This window comes from Netta rufina (assembly GCF_964035555.1).
Source record: "Netta rufina genome assembly, chromosome: 4".
NCBI lineage: Eukaryota > Metazoa > Chordata > Aves > Anseriformes > Anatidae > Netta > Netta rufina.
The window spans coordinates 3,043,140-3,062,074 of NC_140127.1; the positions used below are offsets into that span (position 1 = coordinate 3,043,140).

The 18,935-nt window shown below is 41.2% G+C and overlaps 1 protein-coding gene across 1 annotated transcript in view; it reads left to right on the forward strand.

The window, feature by feature from the left end:
- ARSJ (arylsulfatase family member J) overlaps positions 1-18,636 on the forward strand; it is a 38,209-nt gene extending 19,573 nt beyond the window's left edge. The window contains exon 2 of the mRNA XM_084285892.1: positions 17,165-18,636. Coding sequence (XP_084142018.1) covers positions 17,165-18,566 — 1,402 coding nt within the window. The 3' untranslated portion in view covers positions 18,567-18,636. The remainder of the gene's footprint in view (positions 1-17,164) is intronic.
- The last annotated feature ends 299 nt before the right edge of the window (positions 18,637-18,935 follow it).

Here is an 18,935-nt window from a genome sequence, read left to right on the forward strand (position 1 = left end):
TGAATGGTTGGTAGCTGTGCTCTTCTTACTAATCAGGGTGCAATTCGGAAATGTCATCTACCAGTTAGTGTATTGTTAATTAATTTGGCTCTGTTTTGTTAGATAGATGAACCTAAATCAAAAGTTTAATACAGACATGTGATTTTGCTGTGGTTAATTAAGAAGGTGTGACTTGGTAAAATGGAAATACTTCATTCAAAATGTCACTCTATGAAAGCCATAATTTGATACACCATTTGGCAAAAACAGTGTGGATTTCCTTAAATTAGCTGTTTAGGTACGGGAATCTAAATAAACCCAGACAGCCCACTGAAGTGAGTGGTAGGCGCTTGAAGGCAGGGAATAGGCAAAAACCAGAGAAAGGGGCGCAGTTGTGGAAGGTGAATGTGGCTTCGCTGTGTGTGCCTGCCCGACTTGTGTCCCTTGTTGGGACTGAAGGACCTGCTGAAAAAGCAGAGTGTTATGGGTTCATGTAGTTGGTGTGCCAGAAAACATGACAGAGAGAGAACAGATTGCTTTCCTTCACCGAAACAGATGATTTAACCTATTTGCTATGTATGACATGCTCCATTACGGCTTGAGAAAGAAACGCTCACAGGCTGTGTGTGTCCGCTGATACCACTTGCTTCAGAGTTTGCACCTCATCAAGGCATTATTGAGGGAAGTGAGGGAGGAAAGAAACCACGTCCTAATACACGTTGGTGGATGACGATGTAGGAGCCAGCAAAGCCAGAGCAAAGCACCTCTGACAGCTGGGCACCCGGTGGGCAGCATGATGCTGCCTGCGGCCTGCGCAGGCCAAAGGCACTGGGGCCACCGGCAGGATGGCCAGTGGGACACCTGGATAAGACACTTTGGTCTTGCTGAAGTTTTTGTCCCTTCTCTGAAGTCAGAGGTCACTGCACCAGTGCTAGAGGGAGCAAAAGGGAGCCTAATTTTTGTCTTTGCAAGATAAGACCGCGGCCTGGGCTTTTCGCTTAAGCTGTCGTCGAAAGAGGTTTCTGCTAGGACCAAGGCAAATTTTCTCTGAGGTGGCAATCTCTGAGAGGGCAGCCTCTCGGAGTAACATCTCAAGAGGACACCGCTGTTTGTTAAACGGTCGGAGTCCTGTGTACAAAGTCCTACAGAGTGCCAACATGAACTTCGTAGGAAGTTTGAGACGGATCAGTAGACTCCATTTTCCCCAAATCCATATTTTGCTTCTTTAGCTGCCGGTTTGCTTGATGATGGAAAAGTGCCATGTGCAGACATAGTGCTACATTTTTATGTTTCTTCTCTAGAAAATAAACTATCTGCAGGTAATAAAAGGCCATCAAATGCAATTTAAACAAGCAGCTGAAAACATGGCCATAATTGGGAAGAATTTTGAAGTAGGAGTTATTGAGTCAGGGGAAGTGGAATTCTGTAAGCACATTCCTGAGGGAGTGAGTGGGAGAAATCATTTTTTCTGGTGAGAGGGTGAAAGACCGTATATGCATTTTGGGGTTTTATTAAAAGGTACAGTATGCTTCGCATGTTTCCACTTGTTCAGCAAGCTCATTTAAATCTTACTTTTCCATTCCTAAGATAACCAAGAGCTCCTTAATAGTCATGCACATGGAATTTTTAATGTTGCTAAATTGTTGTTTTATTTTTCCTGCCTCAGTAACACACCTTGGAAATTACAGATTCAAGGGAGAATTAGAATTTTCATTTATTTTTTCATCCCAAGGGGATACAGAAAAAAAAAAAAAAAAAGTCAACAAGAAAAGCAAAAGAAAAACGAGTAGCAAAATGCAGTATTTTTTGCTTTGTTATTTTCAGGATTCTGACTACTAGAATATCTGCATCTATATTAGAGATTGCATGAGTGTCTCAACTGTGCCTTAGTTAGTCAAACTCCTATTTTGCCATTTCTGTTTATGTCCTTCTGTTGTAGTTTAGCTGAAGGTATTTTTCTCATCTTTTTTCTCTGAGATTTCAAAAGTGTCCCATCTCACACTGATGCATGAAACCAAGAGAAAAACAAGTTTCAGGTGATGGTGTTTTCTCCTTTTTTTCTTCCTCCCCCCCCCTTTTTTTTTTTCTTTTCTTTTTTCCTTAAGGCAAAAGGCATAACAAACCCTTAACTTCCAATGATAAAGGACCTAGTTTTGAGACCGTGCTCAGAATCAGGAGCTTGAATGCAGGAACATCACTGTGTCTGTCTGATGTCCCTTGTAAGTCCTGCAGCTGTCGGAATAATGACACCTGTGAAGGATGCACTGAATTCCTGAAACCTGGCAAGAGAGCTAAATAGGTGAACTCAGGCAAAGCAGTGACATCTATGCGGGAAAAAAAAAAAAAAAAAAAAAAAAAAAAGCATAAGCCAGAGCTGAAGGCAATTAGCAAAACTTCTTGTAGGTGAATCTCTGAAGCCTGTATTATTTGGGGCCCAGGGAGCCAGCAAAGCTTTGATTCCAATATTTCTAAATGTAGCTGATGCAAAGGATATGTATATGCTCAGCAGGAATACTGATGAGAGACTTTCTGGAGCAAATGAAATAAAAAGTAGATTTCATCATAACAAAGTGCTTTAAATTGCAGTGAAGCTACAGTCTTAATTTTGAGTCCAACTGCAAAACAGTTTGAACTGTACAATTTAAGATCTCATACAAGGAATGCAGGTAATCTCAAAAGAAAAGTAGATATTTCCTTGTCAAACCAATCACAGTAGCTTAGATTCTAGAATTGCAATTGACTGTAATTTCAAGCATAGGCATTTTTGTTCATCTAATGGGAATAAGAATGGAGACAGATGTGAAAAAGCAGAGGAAAAATACCTATTTTTTCTGAATCTGAAAAGTTTGAGTTATTCTAGAAAGTGTAGTTAATGCAGACTTACCTAACTAAGTTGAACTGAGGTACTTTGATAGACTGTATAAAATGCCCTGCATTAGATTTTTATTTCTCATCATGCTACAAAACCTTTTGCACTTTGTGAAGCACTGGATTTTAGCCTGGAATAGCCTCAGAGCAGCCTGTGTATCACTGGCACCAATAATTCCAGGTGTGCAATAAGATGCGTGGACATATACAGCCATGTTCTTATTTGTACGGTGGAAATCAGGATTTATGTTAATCCACACTGGAAGAGAAGATATCCTTCCCTTACTCCTTTATTATTTGTATCTTTGGGAGTGGCTAACTTAAGGTATACAAAGAATGAGTTCAATTTATGCAACTTCTTTTTATTAAGTGAAAATGTATTGTCCTTCCAGTTAACCTGTAGCATTGGCAGCAAAGAGAATGAGTTGTTTTTTGTTTGTTTGATAAACAAGGATAATGAATTTCTCATAGCACTTGTGATACAATTTCAAAGAGACAAATGAGAATCAGTCAGTGGGTCAGGGAAACACAGTTCAAAGACCATTAGTGCATAAAATATTTAGATACTGCTATGAAAATAAAGGGGGAAAGGGAGCCAAATACATACCAAAGAACTGAAGAGCCAGCATAAAACTTTCTTTGACAGTACATAACCAAACCTAACTTAAATAGTTCAAGTGAAAGTGGCTATTCTGCAACCATCCCAGGTCCACTCTGATTCTAATGTAGTTTCCATGGATTTCTCATCTCTACATTTTTTCCGTCAACTCCTTTCCTCCCCTTGTGGTGCAGCAGTTGTTGTTCTTACAACCAACGGTGGTACCATGTGGAGCCCTCAGATGAGCATCAGTGTTGCTGCTCTGTGTTGCATCAGAAAGATTGGAGAAACTTTGTTTTCCCAGAGTTACTGTCAAAATATGTGTTTAGCCCACACACTTCAGTAAGTTAGGAGTGAGCTAAAGCTTTCCAGACCGTTTGTTGGTATCCCTTTTTGTTGCTTCTGACTCTTTAGCCACATCTCTTGCATTTTGATTTCAAGCTTGCATAAATGAATGTGGTTTTGAAAAGCAGTTTTTTGGTTTTAACACCAATACTAGCTAAGAAGTTGGTCCTGCAATTTATAGAGCACTGCTCAAGAAAAGCCAGGCATAAAATGAACTGTTCAGGAATTTTACATCAGATTGCCAGCATTTGAAATATATTATGTGCTGAATATTGAACAAGTCAACTGGGACAGCTAATGAAGAGCTGGTGCTTTTAGGCAGCATGGTTAAGTGGCAGGGGCAGATTCACAGAACAAATTGAAAATGTGTTTAATAGTAAGCACCCACTCCTATGAGAAACCTAGCTCAGTGCTCGTCAGTAATCTTTACTATTTGCAAAGCTGGCAATGATATATTGATGTACACAAACAGAACTGAACAGATGTGCTCTTCTCTTATTACGCTGCTTTACCAATATCTTCACGCTCTTGTAAAGCAAAGATAGCTCTGCAACATTGCCACAACTCTGTGTGGTATTACACACTAGTAATGCAGACAATGCTATACACTGACAGCAAGTCACTGTGCTCACTTTCTCCTCCTTTAACATCCTTGGCTTCAAAAGAAAAAATAAATGTTTTGTCTTCTTTTGCATGGCAGATACGAAGGAGAGCTTGTTTCTCTTTCTTCTCTTCCCTTTCCAATTCCCATACTCCTTTCCCTACAGGGAGGTGAATGTTAAGACTCTAAGTGATGATGCTTCATGTTTGGCATTGCAGTATTTTGTTAATTTTGACGTTATTGTCATGACTGTTAGCCAGAGGAACCCATGGCTTCCCAAGTTTGACAGGATGTCAGTGACAAGTTATTGCCACTGGCTGCATAACGTTCCACTAATATTGCTAATGAAACAGGTGCTAGTATCACCATGGAAAGAGTGTTTTCATGTGGGGGGAAGAAAGCTCCTTGGAAGGCAGGCATACAACACGAACAGCATCAATACCTGGCTTCCATGAGCGTACTAGGATTTGATTGTTTAATGTATTGAAAGCATACTGCCAAAACTTTGTACACGTCCCATTTCCACCTCGTCTGTACTCCTGTCACTCCATTACACGAGTCATTCTTGAAGTAATTTTGTCTGGGATCAAAATCACCTACTAACATCTTAAATAAGGCATGGTTTCATAAAAATATTAATGTTGCATAGCAAATATTTTATGCCTGCTTTGCCTGTTTTTAGGCACAGTTGCTCTTGGTGTAGAGATGTGGTTTCTCATCGCTGTTGGGCTAGCACGGCGTGGGTGCCGGCTTCCACTCCCGCCCAGTCCAATGCTCCACTTATTTCCTGGCCTAGCAGATGCAGCCTCGGTTTCTGTTAGGCTGTTGGACACTTGCACAGCACAAAAAGAAAAGCAGGATGTTACGGAGGAGGCACCTAAGTGAGAAGTTGCTGACTGTTAGGAAAGACGAGAGAGTGCAGCAGTGACATTCAAGACAGCGCTACTTGCTTCACTCAGCGAGTACAGGAGGGAAAGAAAGAGGCATTTGTCCACAGCACTTCATTAAGCAGTGGCAGGGAGGCTTACCCCACAGCTGTGCTGTTAACCTCAGCCCCCTGTTAACTGCAGCTTGTTCTGTCCCGTGGTGTAGCAGGATGATGGGAGAGAATTTCATGGCACCCCATGCCCTGGCACCTTGCAGCCGGCACGTGTGTAGGCTGCCAGCAGTCCCTGGTTTCACTGCAGCTCCTGCTCTGCCTTACATTTTCCTAGCCTTTGACAAAGCTGGGCAGAAGTGCAAAGATAGAAACTGGAATCTGCTGGGTACAGAAGCAGAAAGCAGCCCGATGAAGTGCCAAGCTCCAGGCTTTACACTGTCTTGTCATGATCTGAGGCAGCTGTGCGAGCTGACTCTTGGGGATGTTCTTATATTTCCTTCTGTTGTAAGGGTTGTGTTGCTGTGAGCTGGATGGTACCTGCTGAAGTTGTGCTGCTCCTTCAGTCCCAACAGAGCTGTTCAGAGCTCTGTTTTGGAGCTCTAAAGAGAAAAAGAAACTGGTGACCATATTTAAGAATATGTGGAGGAAGAGTTCAGTCTGCCTTCACGCTTCCATTGCTTCCCAGAAATCTGAAAATCCCTTAAGTAAGACACTGTGTTTTGAATACAGACATTTGACTTTGCTTTATATGCCATGTTATACAGTATGAAATAACTGTTAGTTAAAAATTGTCATGTAAATGACTGACAGCGCTGTAACACTGCTCCCCACTCCTTCCTTCTTGTTACAGAAGCACACCTACATCTACATCCATTCGTTCAGATAATGGCAGCAGAAGCATTTGATTTCCATGTTCTGTCTCCCCTGTGAATAAACAAAGATGTTTCATTTCCCAGTGTTGTCAATCAGGAGCTTTTCATCTGGGACCCAGGTTGATAAAATACTTCATTATCTTAACACATTATTTCTTAGGGAACTGCACATGCTTCCTTCAATACCAGCCATTGTCTTAAGCAAAAATGGACTTGCATGTTGTGGTCAGCTCTAAAAAATGGATTTTAATGCAATATTTCTCAAGTGAATCAGAAAGTAGGAAAGAAAATCCAGTAGCAGTGACAAGAGTCTGAATTGCATGAGGAGGTAGGATCTGGTTCGGTAGCCAGTGATACATGGCAGTGTGTGCAGGTAACTACCAGTAATCATTTTAAATAAATAGATGCTTGTAAGTGCTGTGTTTTAACAAATCCCGTTAATTTTAGCATCAGGGTGATGCTCCTTTGCATCCTTCCATCGAATCTCAGAGTGGCTTGAGTTGGAAGTGACCTAAAGGATCATCTAGTTCCAGTCCCACTGCCATAGGCACACTTTCCACTGAAGACTAAGAAGCCCATGTTGAATGCCAGTGATTGCCCTGCTGCTGCATTGTGCAAGGTGCAGGGTACCATCCATGCTTAAAGAGATGGGAAACACAAAAGACTAAGAAACTAGCCTGAGAGTGTCAGGAGGACAGAAGAATTAGAATTCATTTGCAATGCTCAGGCTAAAAACCAGGCAGAACCCAGAAGAAGGCATGTGTCTCTTGGCTCCCGGCCCTCTCTTGCAAGTCAAGGTTATTCCTTTTGCTAATGATTCGGTGCCCCTGCTGTTGCCAGTGAATGTCACCACAGCAAACTATCTATGTTGTTGAAAAGTCAAAATGCATTTTTGTTCAGTATAGATAAAACTGTACTTCATGCAGTCAGGGCTGTAGTTTTTCTTGGGAAATGAGTTCAGTTCTAGCAGAAGTTCTGGCATGGCATGAAATGATTGCTGGCAAGCATCTGTCCCAGGATACCTGCAGAGACAACATCAGATGGCATCTCTATCTTGCTGACAGGAATGTGGCTGGTGTTAAAGATCTTGAATGGGAGGTGTCTGGGTGGGCATTGCAGGCTGTGTAAAGCTTAATGTTGCTTAAGTGGAATAAGTGGATTGCACGCTCCCTTTTTGTTTAATTTTTAATGTCCAGTTTTGGATAACTGTTTATCATTTCCTGATGTATTCAGCAGTATTAATTGCAAGTGTTTAGAAATGTGTAGTTAAGCCTTAGATATACATGCTCAGCTCTATCACGTTGCTCCAGGTGGATATCCTGCTATGTTGAATGCTGTGATACGTGAGAGGTGAAGGAAAAGATTACTGTTTTCTTTTGATGCAAACATACATGTTTTGTGATAACGTTATATGATAGGCTACATTAGGTGGAACACAAGATAGTAAAGTTGAGATGACACAAGCAATCATCTAAGAGTATTTCTTAATCAGCATTCACAATGAATCTGCAATAGAAAAGGGGTTTCATTCATTAATTCAGGGACTCATTTTGATATCTTGATGACACTGAGCAAAAAAAAAAAATCAATTGAAATTAATGAAACTGATCTTTCTGTTTAAGTAGCTACATATTGATACAGGGGGCTAGAATCTGATCTTTATTTCCCATAATAGGTGCCTTGAGACATTTCACAGAGCAGGATAGGAATATTCTAAATACTAAAAAGAGATTATGGCATTATGGCTTGATTAGCATACTCTCAATAATCATTCATCTCTAATTTAAAGTCTTAAAGACTAATCTAAGGTTTTGAAAGAAACTTAATGGCCTGTGTTGTCCTTAAGCTCCATAAAGCAATGAAACTGTGACATTCTCCAATGTCACGCTCAGAAATGGCAAGTTTATGTAGTTATTCAATGGTTAATGGAAGCGATATTTCCACGCAGATTGGATATAGTTTGAAGGTATGTAAAGTACTTGAGATGTCTCTGAATCTTCGAAAATAATCCTGATTTTTGCAGTGTCATAATGTCCTTTAATTATAGAGCAATTATTTCTCTCAAATGCTATCATATAAAAATGATATGGTCACTATTAACCTCCATTTTATATCTTGTCATTTTGTTCTCAGTCATCCTTTCTATCAATTCAAGGTCATTTTAAAGCACTTAGATTGATATAGACTCTAAGGGATATATGAATAATACATAAGGACAATATTAGTTCAGAAATAGTAATAAATGGTCTAAATGTGTACTTTAATTATGTTTAAGAAAATAACTGGCTGCTACCTTAAGGAATGTTATCAACATGCCATTTTTATCAAACAGTAGTTCTTATGAAAGGCGAGTTTATAATGGATACCTTTCATGTTCCTTAGGTGCATTCACCGAATAAATTCTTCTTATAAAAAGATGAACTAATTTTCCTGAACTGTCACAGAATTGTAAGTTCCAATCTTGACATTTTTAGCTTAAAAATATTTCACACGGGTACGTGGCAATTATTTTTGTTCTAGTTGTGGAAAGAGGCCTATGATATTATCAATTAATGTATTCTTTTAGGCAGAATGCTCCAAGGAGACACTGAAATGCTGAAAATTACCCTACCTGCAGGAATGACTAGCACGGGATATCAATAGTATCCACGATGGCATTGTCTCAGAAGCACATGCAGGTTAAAATGAAGGACACTTCACATGTTCAGGAGATGGGGGCTGTAGCCCAGACCAGCTTTTTCCAGCTGCTGTGTGCCATGTCCCTGTCCTGACATGCTGGTCTTGCTCCAGCCTTGTGCAGTGCTTGCAACAGGCTCTGGAGACCATTTTATTTAAGTACCTGAGGAGGGGATTCTTCTGCCCTCCAGTTCATGGCTTTTAGACTCCATTTATGTCATATTCTTCTGCTTTCCCTCCTGGAAAAATGACTGGAGCAAGTCTGAGGATTTTGTCTTAGACTATTGAATTGGTTTTCCCTTCATACTTGCTTGCCTTAACTTCAGAGAAATACGTGGTGACAACCTGTTTGTGTGAATTTCTGTTCTCGTTCGAGCAGGTCCAGCATGCTCCAGGACTCAAAGCATTGTGTTTCTTTCCCATATAACGTGCTGATTAGCTGTAAAATCCAAAAGCGTCTATTTTTGCTAGGAGCCCGGAATTTGGTGGAAATGTCTGGATTTGTGGCTGGCATGCGAAGCATTTAGTCAGATTGTTTTCTTTTCATGTCACTTACATGTAGACATGAAACCAAGAGCGTTGAGTATGCGATCACACATTTTTTCCTTTTCTCTAAATGAATAATGTTCAGTGATAAAGTTGGAAACGTTGTGCTCTGTTTCCACAGCTGCAGCAGACGCCGAGCAAAGAAAACAATAGCTGCACACACACATATGCATTCCAGCTGCTTCTTACTCCCACATTCTCCTTTATCCTTTTTGTCCTCCCATTCGCACAGATAAATTGTCTCAATGACAGGAAAGGTTAGTAGCGGATGTGCTGCGAGTTTAATAATGTTTTGTAAAAAATAGGAATTAGTATATGAAAATACTAATTACACAGGGTGATTTCAAGTTGAAGCTTCTGCTTTAGTTTCATTACACCCTTTTTATTTTTTCCCTGCACAAAATGTCCCTTCCAACCAGGGAGAGTAACCCCAAGGAAATGCAGAAAGGTCTCTGTTCCTTTTCTCTCCCGGCTTAGTTCTGTAGTCAGCTGTTTTTCCCCTAGCATCCCTGGAGACAACAGTTTCTTTCCTGCTGTTCCCAAGCTCTGCCTCCCTCCTGGGGTGACAGTTTCGTCAGCAGGATCTGGGGCAGATGAAGGAGCCGGTGCACAATTGGTTGGAGCAGAGAGCCACAAAGAGCACCACTTTCGGGCTTGCTTCCCCAGCTTTCAAGCAGCAGGATCAGCTGCTGCCCTGGGGCCACAAGGAGCTCACTCCAGGCCCCTCTGATTCTTGCTCTCGATAAATGTTTATTTTTGTTAACGTAGCTCTGGGTGGCATTTCTAGGTGCCGGATGATAAAAATATGTTCACAGTGTAAGCAGTATAGTTGTGTAAGGACATTATTCAGATGACCAAATGCCAGGGCTTGCATGAGCTCAGAGTTTCCAGATGATGCTGAGGTGGAGTTCAGGCACCAGGTTCCAAATGCCATTTGGTTAAACAACCTGTAGGTCCCTGAAGAAAGGTAACTGGAGGGAGCAAAAACTGTAAAATCATTAGTCCATGAATAAATCAATACTTTTATTTTTCTTTTTTCTATATTTGATGGAAAAGCCCTGGCTGTTTTTTGTTTTGTTTTGTTTTTTAAAAAAAAGCTTGAAAGTAGAGCAAGATTCAGAATCTTTCAAGTGAAATAGTTGCAGTAACCCTGCCAGAGTGATAAAACAGTAAATAATTTCAGTTAGACTCTTTATGTAAACACTTGGTTTAGAAGTGGATATTTTTCTGCTATGATTTATAAGCACAAAAATTCAAGGAATACAGCTGAATATGAAATGAACTTGAGCACATGTCTGCGTGTGAAAACTTCGGTTTGTATTCTGTGGGCCAATACAGTGGAAGTCTGCAGGTGTCTAGAGTTTGCATTTGCGTCTCTGATCCCTCTACATTCATAGCCCTCTACCCCCAGAGAAATTCTAAAAATCTTGAAGCTATAAGCTAGAAGATAAAAATGATTAAATGGCGGGTAGATGCATTTAAGCAGATGTTTACTTTGGAAAATGGACGGTCTTTGCCTCCCTCAAATTTCTAGGAAATTAAACAGCACTGGCAGGCTGTGGGCACAGTACTCAGCATGTAGCTTGCTGCCACAGAGCTCCTCTGAATCCTCCAACCATAACTCATCGTCCTAGTGAAGAACTGTCTCCGTACTCTAGAAGTAAGTCTTTGTTCCTTCTTCTGCCATAAAGTCACACACCTGCCATCTCAGAGCAGTAACCCTTTAGATATCCTACCATTTCTCTGTATCAATACAAGTACTTAATAGCAAATTAAAGCTCCTGAGAAGATACTGTAGATATGCAGAATGTCTTGGCCATGCTTGTAAGCAGATAGAAAAATAGGCAACATAAGCCACCACATCCTTTCTATCCTTAATTTGCATTGTTCATCACAAGGGTACATTTTATGACAGATCATGTTCTCAGATATAAGGCAGTTCCTTCACTCCTTAGTGTTGTGTTGTTCACATTTTAAGCAGGACAAAATGCTGCATGGCTAATTTGTGGGTTATTTCCATACCTATAGCATCACTCATGTTAGTGCCACAAATTTTGATTGCTTACTTTGGTCCTGTTTCAGCCAACTACCTGACTGAAATCACATTCAGATTTAAACTCTACGTTGAACTGAAGCCTTAGCTGTAGCTTTACTTTGGAAGCAAGTATCCAGGACCTATTGCAGAAAAAACCCTCACTTTTTCCTGCACTGCTGCAGTAGCTGCTGTTATTGAAAGACAAACTAACTTCTATAGTACAGGCTCAAGGGTCCTCAAGATTGTTTCTGAGAAGACCGTGTTGCATGAAAACCAAAGCTTTTATGCTAGCATTTACAAAAGGTATAACACATGGTCCATCAATACTGAAGAGAGGGAGGATGTGACTGAGAGATTTTAGTTAACCTGGTTTCATCTAACACAGATATTCAAACTTGCTACCATGAAAAATGCTGAGATGCCTGATGCCTGCTTTTTCTCTCACGAGAGCATGATAAGTGGAAATCAGCAAAGGCAAGACTTGTTGCCCATCTCCAGGTTAGGAAAAGACTGGAAATAGAAATCATGAAAATTTAGAAAACATTTTGTTTATAACTAATTATACTTAATACCAAATGAGAAAGAAGCACTGTGGCTACAGGCGAAGGCTTTCATCTTTGTCAGTCTGAAGGCTTTGCAGCAATTTGTGGCAGGCTGTCATAGGTCTATTTGCATCTCATTTAAATCAGCTTAGCTCTTTCTCCCTGCCCCAGTATCTCCTGTATCAACCTGCCCCTTTTCCAACTTTGCCCTCCTCTTTAACTCGCAAAAACCTGAGCGGATTCAACATAAAACATTTTGTTTTTATGGCAAATATTTCTGATGCAAAGTCATATTTTTGTGTGGTTCTTTCATGTTGGTTTGTGTCTGGTCAGGTACTTTGCACATCTCTGCCGTGCAAGGAAATGCGTAAAGATCAATAATTAATTAATGAACATAGCATGCATACCTCAGGACTACCCCTCTCCCTTTAATATATATATATATTTTTTTTCTAAATCCTAGCCTAGAATTTCTTATTTTAAAAATTGAGAAAATTTGTTCAACATTTCCTGAGATATGCAAGTGTACTAAAAATAAATTTCCCACATGCTGTAACTAGAATTGTGCTAGCAAAAGTTCCTGAAATTAGGAACTTCACACTGTGGTTTGTCAATCTTCAGTGAGCCTTAAAAGAGTCTCGGTTTGAAGACAATTAATCCAGTATTTTAAAATTATGAAAGCTTCAGATTAATGGTTTTGTGCATGCACATTACAAAATTAGAAACATCTGAGCTTCTTTCTCAGAGGAGAACCCACCCTGAAGTTAAGGGGAAAGTATTGAATAGAAGACTCCTTAGGGAGATGTCTTTAAGGAAAACTGCTTTGGCTTACGCATGTTTAAGACTGCATAAGCGCCATGGGGATGAGGCATGCCAGGAGAATCTTTTTCCTGTACAGACTTTAGGTCTTGCTTGCTGCTTCGGGGAGTAGTAGTGAAAATGTGCAAAGATCAGTGTCATTGATCCACTTCTTTGGTTTGCTCTTCAGATGAGAACTGGGAAAGCAATTTAGCTTTACGAAGGACATCAGAAGTGGGAAATTAGGTCTCCAAACGTTAACACATTCCTCAAGCTCAGGTCAAATTGACTTTAGTGTCCCTGTGGTGATTTGCATCCACAAAGATTCCGGCACCCAAATGCCCAGTTGACTTTTAACAACTTCATGGACAGTGCATCTTGAGACTGGGGGTAGGAGTAATGTCAAAGCCTCTGGCCGAGCTTTGTGTCCTCGTAGGCTGAAACAGGAAGGGAAATCATGTTGAAAAACAGCACTGAACTGAGAATGGAGGATTTATTTGTTTATTTATTTATTTTAAGAAACCTCCAAAATATTTCTCTCGGCATCCAAGAGCCAGAAGGACCCATGAAGTCACCGTAACACTCTCTCTGGGAATCCGTTGCTTTAAAGTTTCCACTACAAACAAGTAAACAGAGCGGTGTAACATTCAGCTAGCAAAAAGCAGCTGCCTTAGCTGGAACAGTTAAAACAGTGTTTTTCCTGTAAACAGCTTCCACACTAATAAAATAGAAACGAGAGGACAAAATGTGCATTGAAGAGCTATCTAACAGAGACAGCCAGGATCTAGATCCTGGAGGGGTAAGGAGAAAGGAAGAACAGTATATGTGCATCAGGTATTCACAAGCCCTGAACACCTATGCTTTATACAGAATACTCGCATCCTTTTGCCTATAAAGGTCTGTGGACAGTGAATACTGTCCATGAAGGTCAACGTCTGAAAAGCTAAACAATTGGATTCCTTGGTCTGTCAGCATTTGTTTATAGTGACCTGCTTACTAATGTTGTAATTACAGTGATGAGGTCCAGACAATTCATTATCAGAATTTGCTTTCTGCATTTGGGATTAAATCCGTGTTCTGAAGAGTTAGCTGGTGAGGGGTGGAAAGCCACGGAATCTCTAAAACATATTTCACAGCAATTTGGTGGCAGTTGGTGAGCTCATACTTTCATCTTCCAAGAGAACTCCCCCCAAATCAGCATCTGCCTCTTATTTCCTTTATGTTTTGCTGTGATCATTTTTTTTCTCTTACATAGTCTAAATACAGTTTCAAAGCAGTAATGTTGAGAGACTTTTCCTATTGCTATTAATGCCATTTACTTCCATATAATCACAGTCTTTTGCTCAGATTGCTTTGTTTTCCCACGAAACATCTGAAAGTCCTTTGAAAATAAAATACTTTCACTGAAAAAAAGTAATATCAGCACATAATGGATCAATTACGAAGGCATGTGGCACAGAAAAGTAAGCAAATCCTGGCCATTTTTGTGATGGGGAAGAATATCTTGATACTTACAGGTTGCTATTTCTTTGAAGCATTTTTGCAGTTGGAATATTTTGGCTTAAAATTGGTTATTTTGCAGACCCCTTTTTACATGTGTGGAAATACATATACAATCTATATGTATGAGTGCGTGTATGTATATTCAGGAGCTATGCCATAAATAGCAGCCACATACATGTGGAAAACATACCAAGGGCACACGAAATCAGACAGAAAAGAATTTGAGCAGGGCTGTGTTTGTGTGTTTTAGCCAGCATATTGAGTGACTTACTGAAGGGACTGCTGCAACAAGATGCACTGCTGTATTTCAGGTATTATACTGAGAAGAATATGTATAAACTGAGGCTAATCCATGGTATTTTTTGGTTCAGTACTGGTCAGATTGCCAGTGTAGGAATTTCATGCTTGGATACACAATTGTATCCAGCCTTAGCTGGGGAATCCACGTGTGGGTTATGAATTCTTTACGAGAATTAACTTTGTATGAATACCCAATTTGCTGTGTAAGCTTTGTCAAAAGGCAGCTTAGTCTGCAACGTGTTGTTCTGTTGTCCGTTCCCTCCAAGTCCAGCTTCTGTGTCAAGGAGGAGGATGGAGGGGTCTCCATTACCTCAGCGTCACTGCAGAGAAAATTCCGACTTCCAGCAAAATCAGCGCAGCTGGATAGAAACTGCCCTACAGGGCCTGGGTGCTGATCTCAAGACAGGAGAGGCTGTCAAGGTTCAGGAAGGCAGGAGCTATGCATGAGAACAGCAGGCTGCGAGCAAGGACTTTTTCAGTCAGGTCAGATCAGAGGAATTTACTGAAGGAGTGTGACAAGGCAGGGGGAAAGACAAGGGGAAAGAAATTAAATGTCTTCTGAGCACAGTCCTCTGAAGACTCTCAAAGGAGTAAACTGAAGTATGGGGCACTGCCATTAGTCAGTGCGGTTTCCTTACGTAATTTACCTGTTCTGAAGAGTAATGTTATACTTGAATCATGGGAAAGATGTGGATATTTGTGTGTGTGTGACATTTCTTTTATGAAAGCAAAGAGTAGAGCTCAGAAACCCATAATTTTGGGAGTATGCTGTAACTCTCCTGTGTCAGCACCAGCCCTTGAGTTCTGGGACAATTGGATGGTAGGGCTTCAGATCCCCAAGCTGGCCACGGATAGAAACAATGCCCTGAAGAAGTGCCAGGGAGACAAAGGGAAGCAGTGCTGCAGTGTGCTGAGTACAGGCTAGCTTAAAGCAGGAGTGCAGCACCCAGAGCTTCTGCGATTAAGTAGTTAGGCAGGAGCTTCTGGGTCTGTGAAAATGAAGTCCAAGAATAAAATGGAAGTTACACAATTATTACAGATTGGCAGGCATTAAAGACGTCTATGTTGCCTACTAAGGTTTTGTCCAGGAAGACATCGTAGGAAAGCAGACTTTAAGTTATTTATGGACAGGCAGAGCCTAATGTTTTTAATTTTCTAAATAGCTCAGGAGGCCAGTCAGATTGGCAATACAAGCAAGATGTGTCAGGAAGTCCCAACTACAAAATAATAAAAAAGTATTTTTGAGGAAGATTCCCAGTAATGAGGCATCTAGCCGTTCAACTCAGGGCTGAGAATTCAGTCTGTTCCACACTCAGGGAGAAGCCTTCTTTGGTTTGCAATGTGCTGTTACATTTGATTTTTAGTGACAAAGTGGTATAAACTGATTGGTGCTTGATTTTTGATACTTGCTACTGCCCATGCTGAATTCATTTTCTAATCATATGGATGCCATATGTGTTCTTCACACATAGACTGTACTGCAGGATTTATTATCCTATCCTTTAAATATGCTGCTGTTGCATGTTCAAAGTCCAATATATTTACATGCTGCGGATATGTTTACCACTAGCAAATTAGGAGGTATTGTAAAAATTGTATATATCCACATAATTTCCTATAATCATTGTGAAATGGTGACATGAGAAAGCTTTTTGTGGGGAAAAATGGTACCTCAAAAAAAACGGTACCTCAAAATATATCCTGTTTATATAGATATTTTGACTAATTCAGTTCAGGAAGGGGAACATTGCGAAGACATGTTAGTTAGGCAAAGACAGAAAATGAGTTCTGAGCAAAATTATGCTTTCAAGTGCTCATGAACATCTTTCAATACACCTGCACCCTTAGTTTTGGCTAGAGTGCTTGCCCTACACACGTACTTAGGTCTCTCACTCAGGAGATAAATGCCCACACGTGGGACTGTTGGACACCCCATGGGAGCAGAGCCAGGCCCCATAACATACATGCTGACGGCTGGCTCCACTGTTATATTAGTAACATCTCTGCTAAGTCATAGCCCATGTGCGTTTTGCATGATGGATGATCAGAAATCAGATCATCAGGGTCTCAGTGCTGCGCATGCTGTGAGAGCTGGTCCCAAGTCAGGGCTGTGCTACTTGTTCATGCCCAGAAAAAGTCACGCAATCATTCTGCCTTCTCGGTTTTGTATTATGCATAAGGAATACTGCCGGTGAGTTTGACTGCTGGCTTTAAAATAGTAATGCCTCACTAATGGCTCGCAGGCAGCATCTGAGGTCCCCTGACATTGCTCACGCTAGAAGGAAATTAAAGTGCTAAAAATGAGGCCAGAAGGGAGGGGAGTATGTGATGCTGCTGTGTCATGTTACTCCTTTGGTATTGTTGCCCAGTGGCCAGAAAAAGGGGGGAGCCCCTCTTTGTGAAGTAAAACAGATGCTGTTCTCCTGTTTCAGCAGATTTAACGGTAGAGCCTTGTGAGTTTTTGATAGATGCACTTTGAAATATCTCAAATGAAAGTTGCTTCATATTCAGGATTTTTTTTTTTTCTGTTAGTTACGTGCATGGGTGTCCTTGGGTAAGAGCCTGAGAGTTTCCTTTTTCCCCCTGCCTGATGCATCTGTCTGTCTCCTGCCTGCCTGCAGGTACCAGATACACACCGGCCTCCAGCACTCCATCATCCGGCCAACGCAGCCCAACTGCTTGCCTCTGGATAACGTCACGCTACCTCAGAAGCTGAAGGAGGTTGGTTATTCAACGCACATGGTCGGCAAGTGGCACCTGGGGTTTTATCGCAGAGAATGCATGCCCACACAGCGAGGATTTGACACGTTCTTTGGCTCGCTTTTAGGCAGTGGTGACTATTACACTCACTTCAAATGTGACAGCCCTGGGATATGTGGCTATGACCTGTACGAGAATGATAATGCAGCTTGGGATCATGACAATGGCATCTACTCGACGCAGATGTACACACAAAAAGTACAACAAATCCTGGCCTCTCATAATCCCAGGAAACCTATATTCTTATATATTGCTTACCAAGCCGTTCATTCACCTCTTCAGGCACCAGGCAAGTATTTTGAGCATTATCGATCAATAAATAACATAAACAGGAGAAGATACGCTGCGATGCTAGCTTGTTTGGATGAAGCCATAAACAATGTAACTCTTGCTTTAAAGAAGTATGGTTACTATGACAATAGCATTATCATATATTCCTCAGATAATGGTGGGCAGCCAATGGCAGGAGGAAGTAACTGGCCTCTGCGAGGGAGCAAAGGGACCTACTGGGAAGGAGGCATCCGTGCTGTTGGCTTTGTCCATAGCCCCCTTCTGAAAAACAAAGGGTCTGTGTGTAAGGAGCTGGTGCACATCACAGACTGGTTCCCCACTTTGATCACACTGGCAGAAGGACAGATCGATGAAGACATCCAGCTGGATGGCTATGATATATGGGAAACCATTAGCGAAGGCAGACGTTCTCCACGGGTAGACATCTTGCACAACATTGACCCAATTTACACCAAAGCCAAAAATGGGTCCTGGGCAGCTGGCTACGGGATCTGGAACACCGCGATTCAGTCTGCCATCCGAGTGAATCACTGGAAACTACTGACAGGAAATCCTGGATATAGCGACTGGGTGCCTCCACAGGCCTTCAGTAACGTGGGCCCCAACCGCTGGCACAACGAACGCGTCTCTTGGTCAGCTGGCAAAACCGTGTGGCTTTTCAACATAACCGCTGATCCGTATGAACGGGTGGACCTCTCTGCACGGTATCCAGATGTAGTGAAGCAGTTGTTGCGGAGGCTTTCACAGTTCAATAAGACTGCAGTTCCTGTTCGATACCCACCTAAGGACCCTCGGAGTAACCCAAAGCTGAACGGAGGAGTCTGGGGTCCGTGGTTTAAGGAGGACGAAAAGAAAAAGAAGTCAGATAAAAGTAAAGGTGCAAATAAGCAGAAGAAGAATAAGAACAAGAAAAAAGCAAATCGGAAAAAAGGGCAATCATTACATTGCCGTTCACGTCTTGCTGGTGGATAGACTCAAGCACATGGTCTTTTGCCAAGTCTAAGTCAGCTTGGCCTGATTTTATTGAACTTCTCACAGAGTATACCAGAAATGCCAGCTCTGCACTACAGATGGAAGCTGTCATCTTTTTATTTGTTCTCAAATATCACCAGCACAAGATACCTTGACACTGTGCCTTGAGGATTCATGAACATCCACACGACAAACTTTCTCCTTTACAGGAAGAATGGTGCTCACCCATTACAGCTACATTCCAGATAACAACACAGATAACTTCAGAAATCCCATTTTTGATGGACAAATGGTGGTTCCTCGCATAAATTAGTCGGAACTTTTGGAGACTATGGAGAGGTTAAAATGGCAGATGATTTCAAACTGACC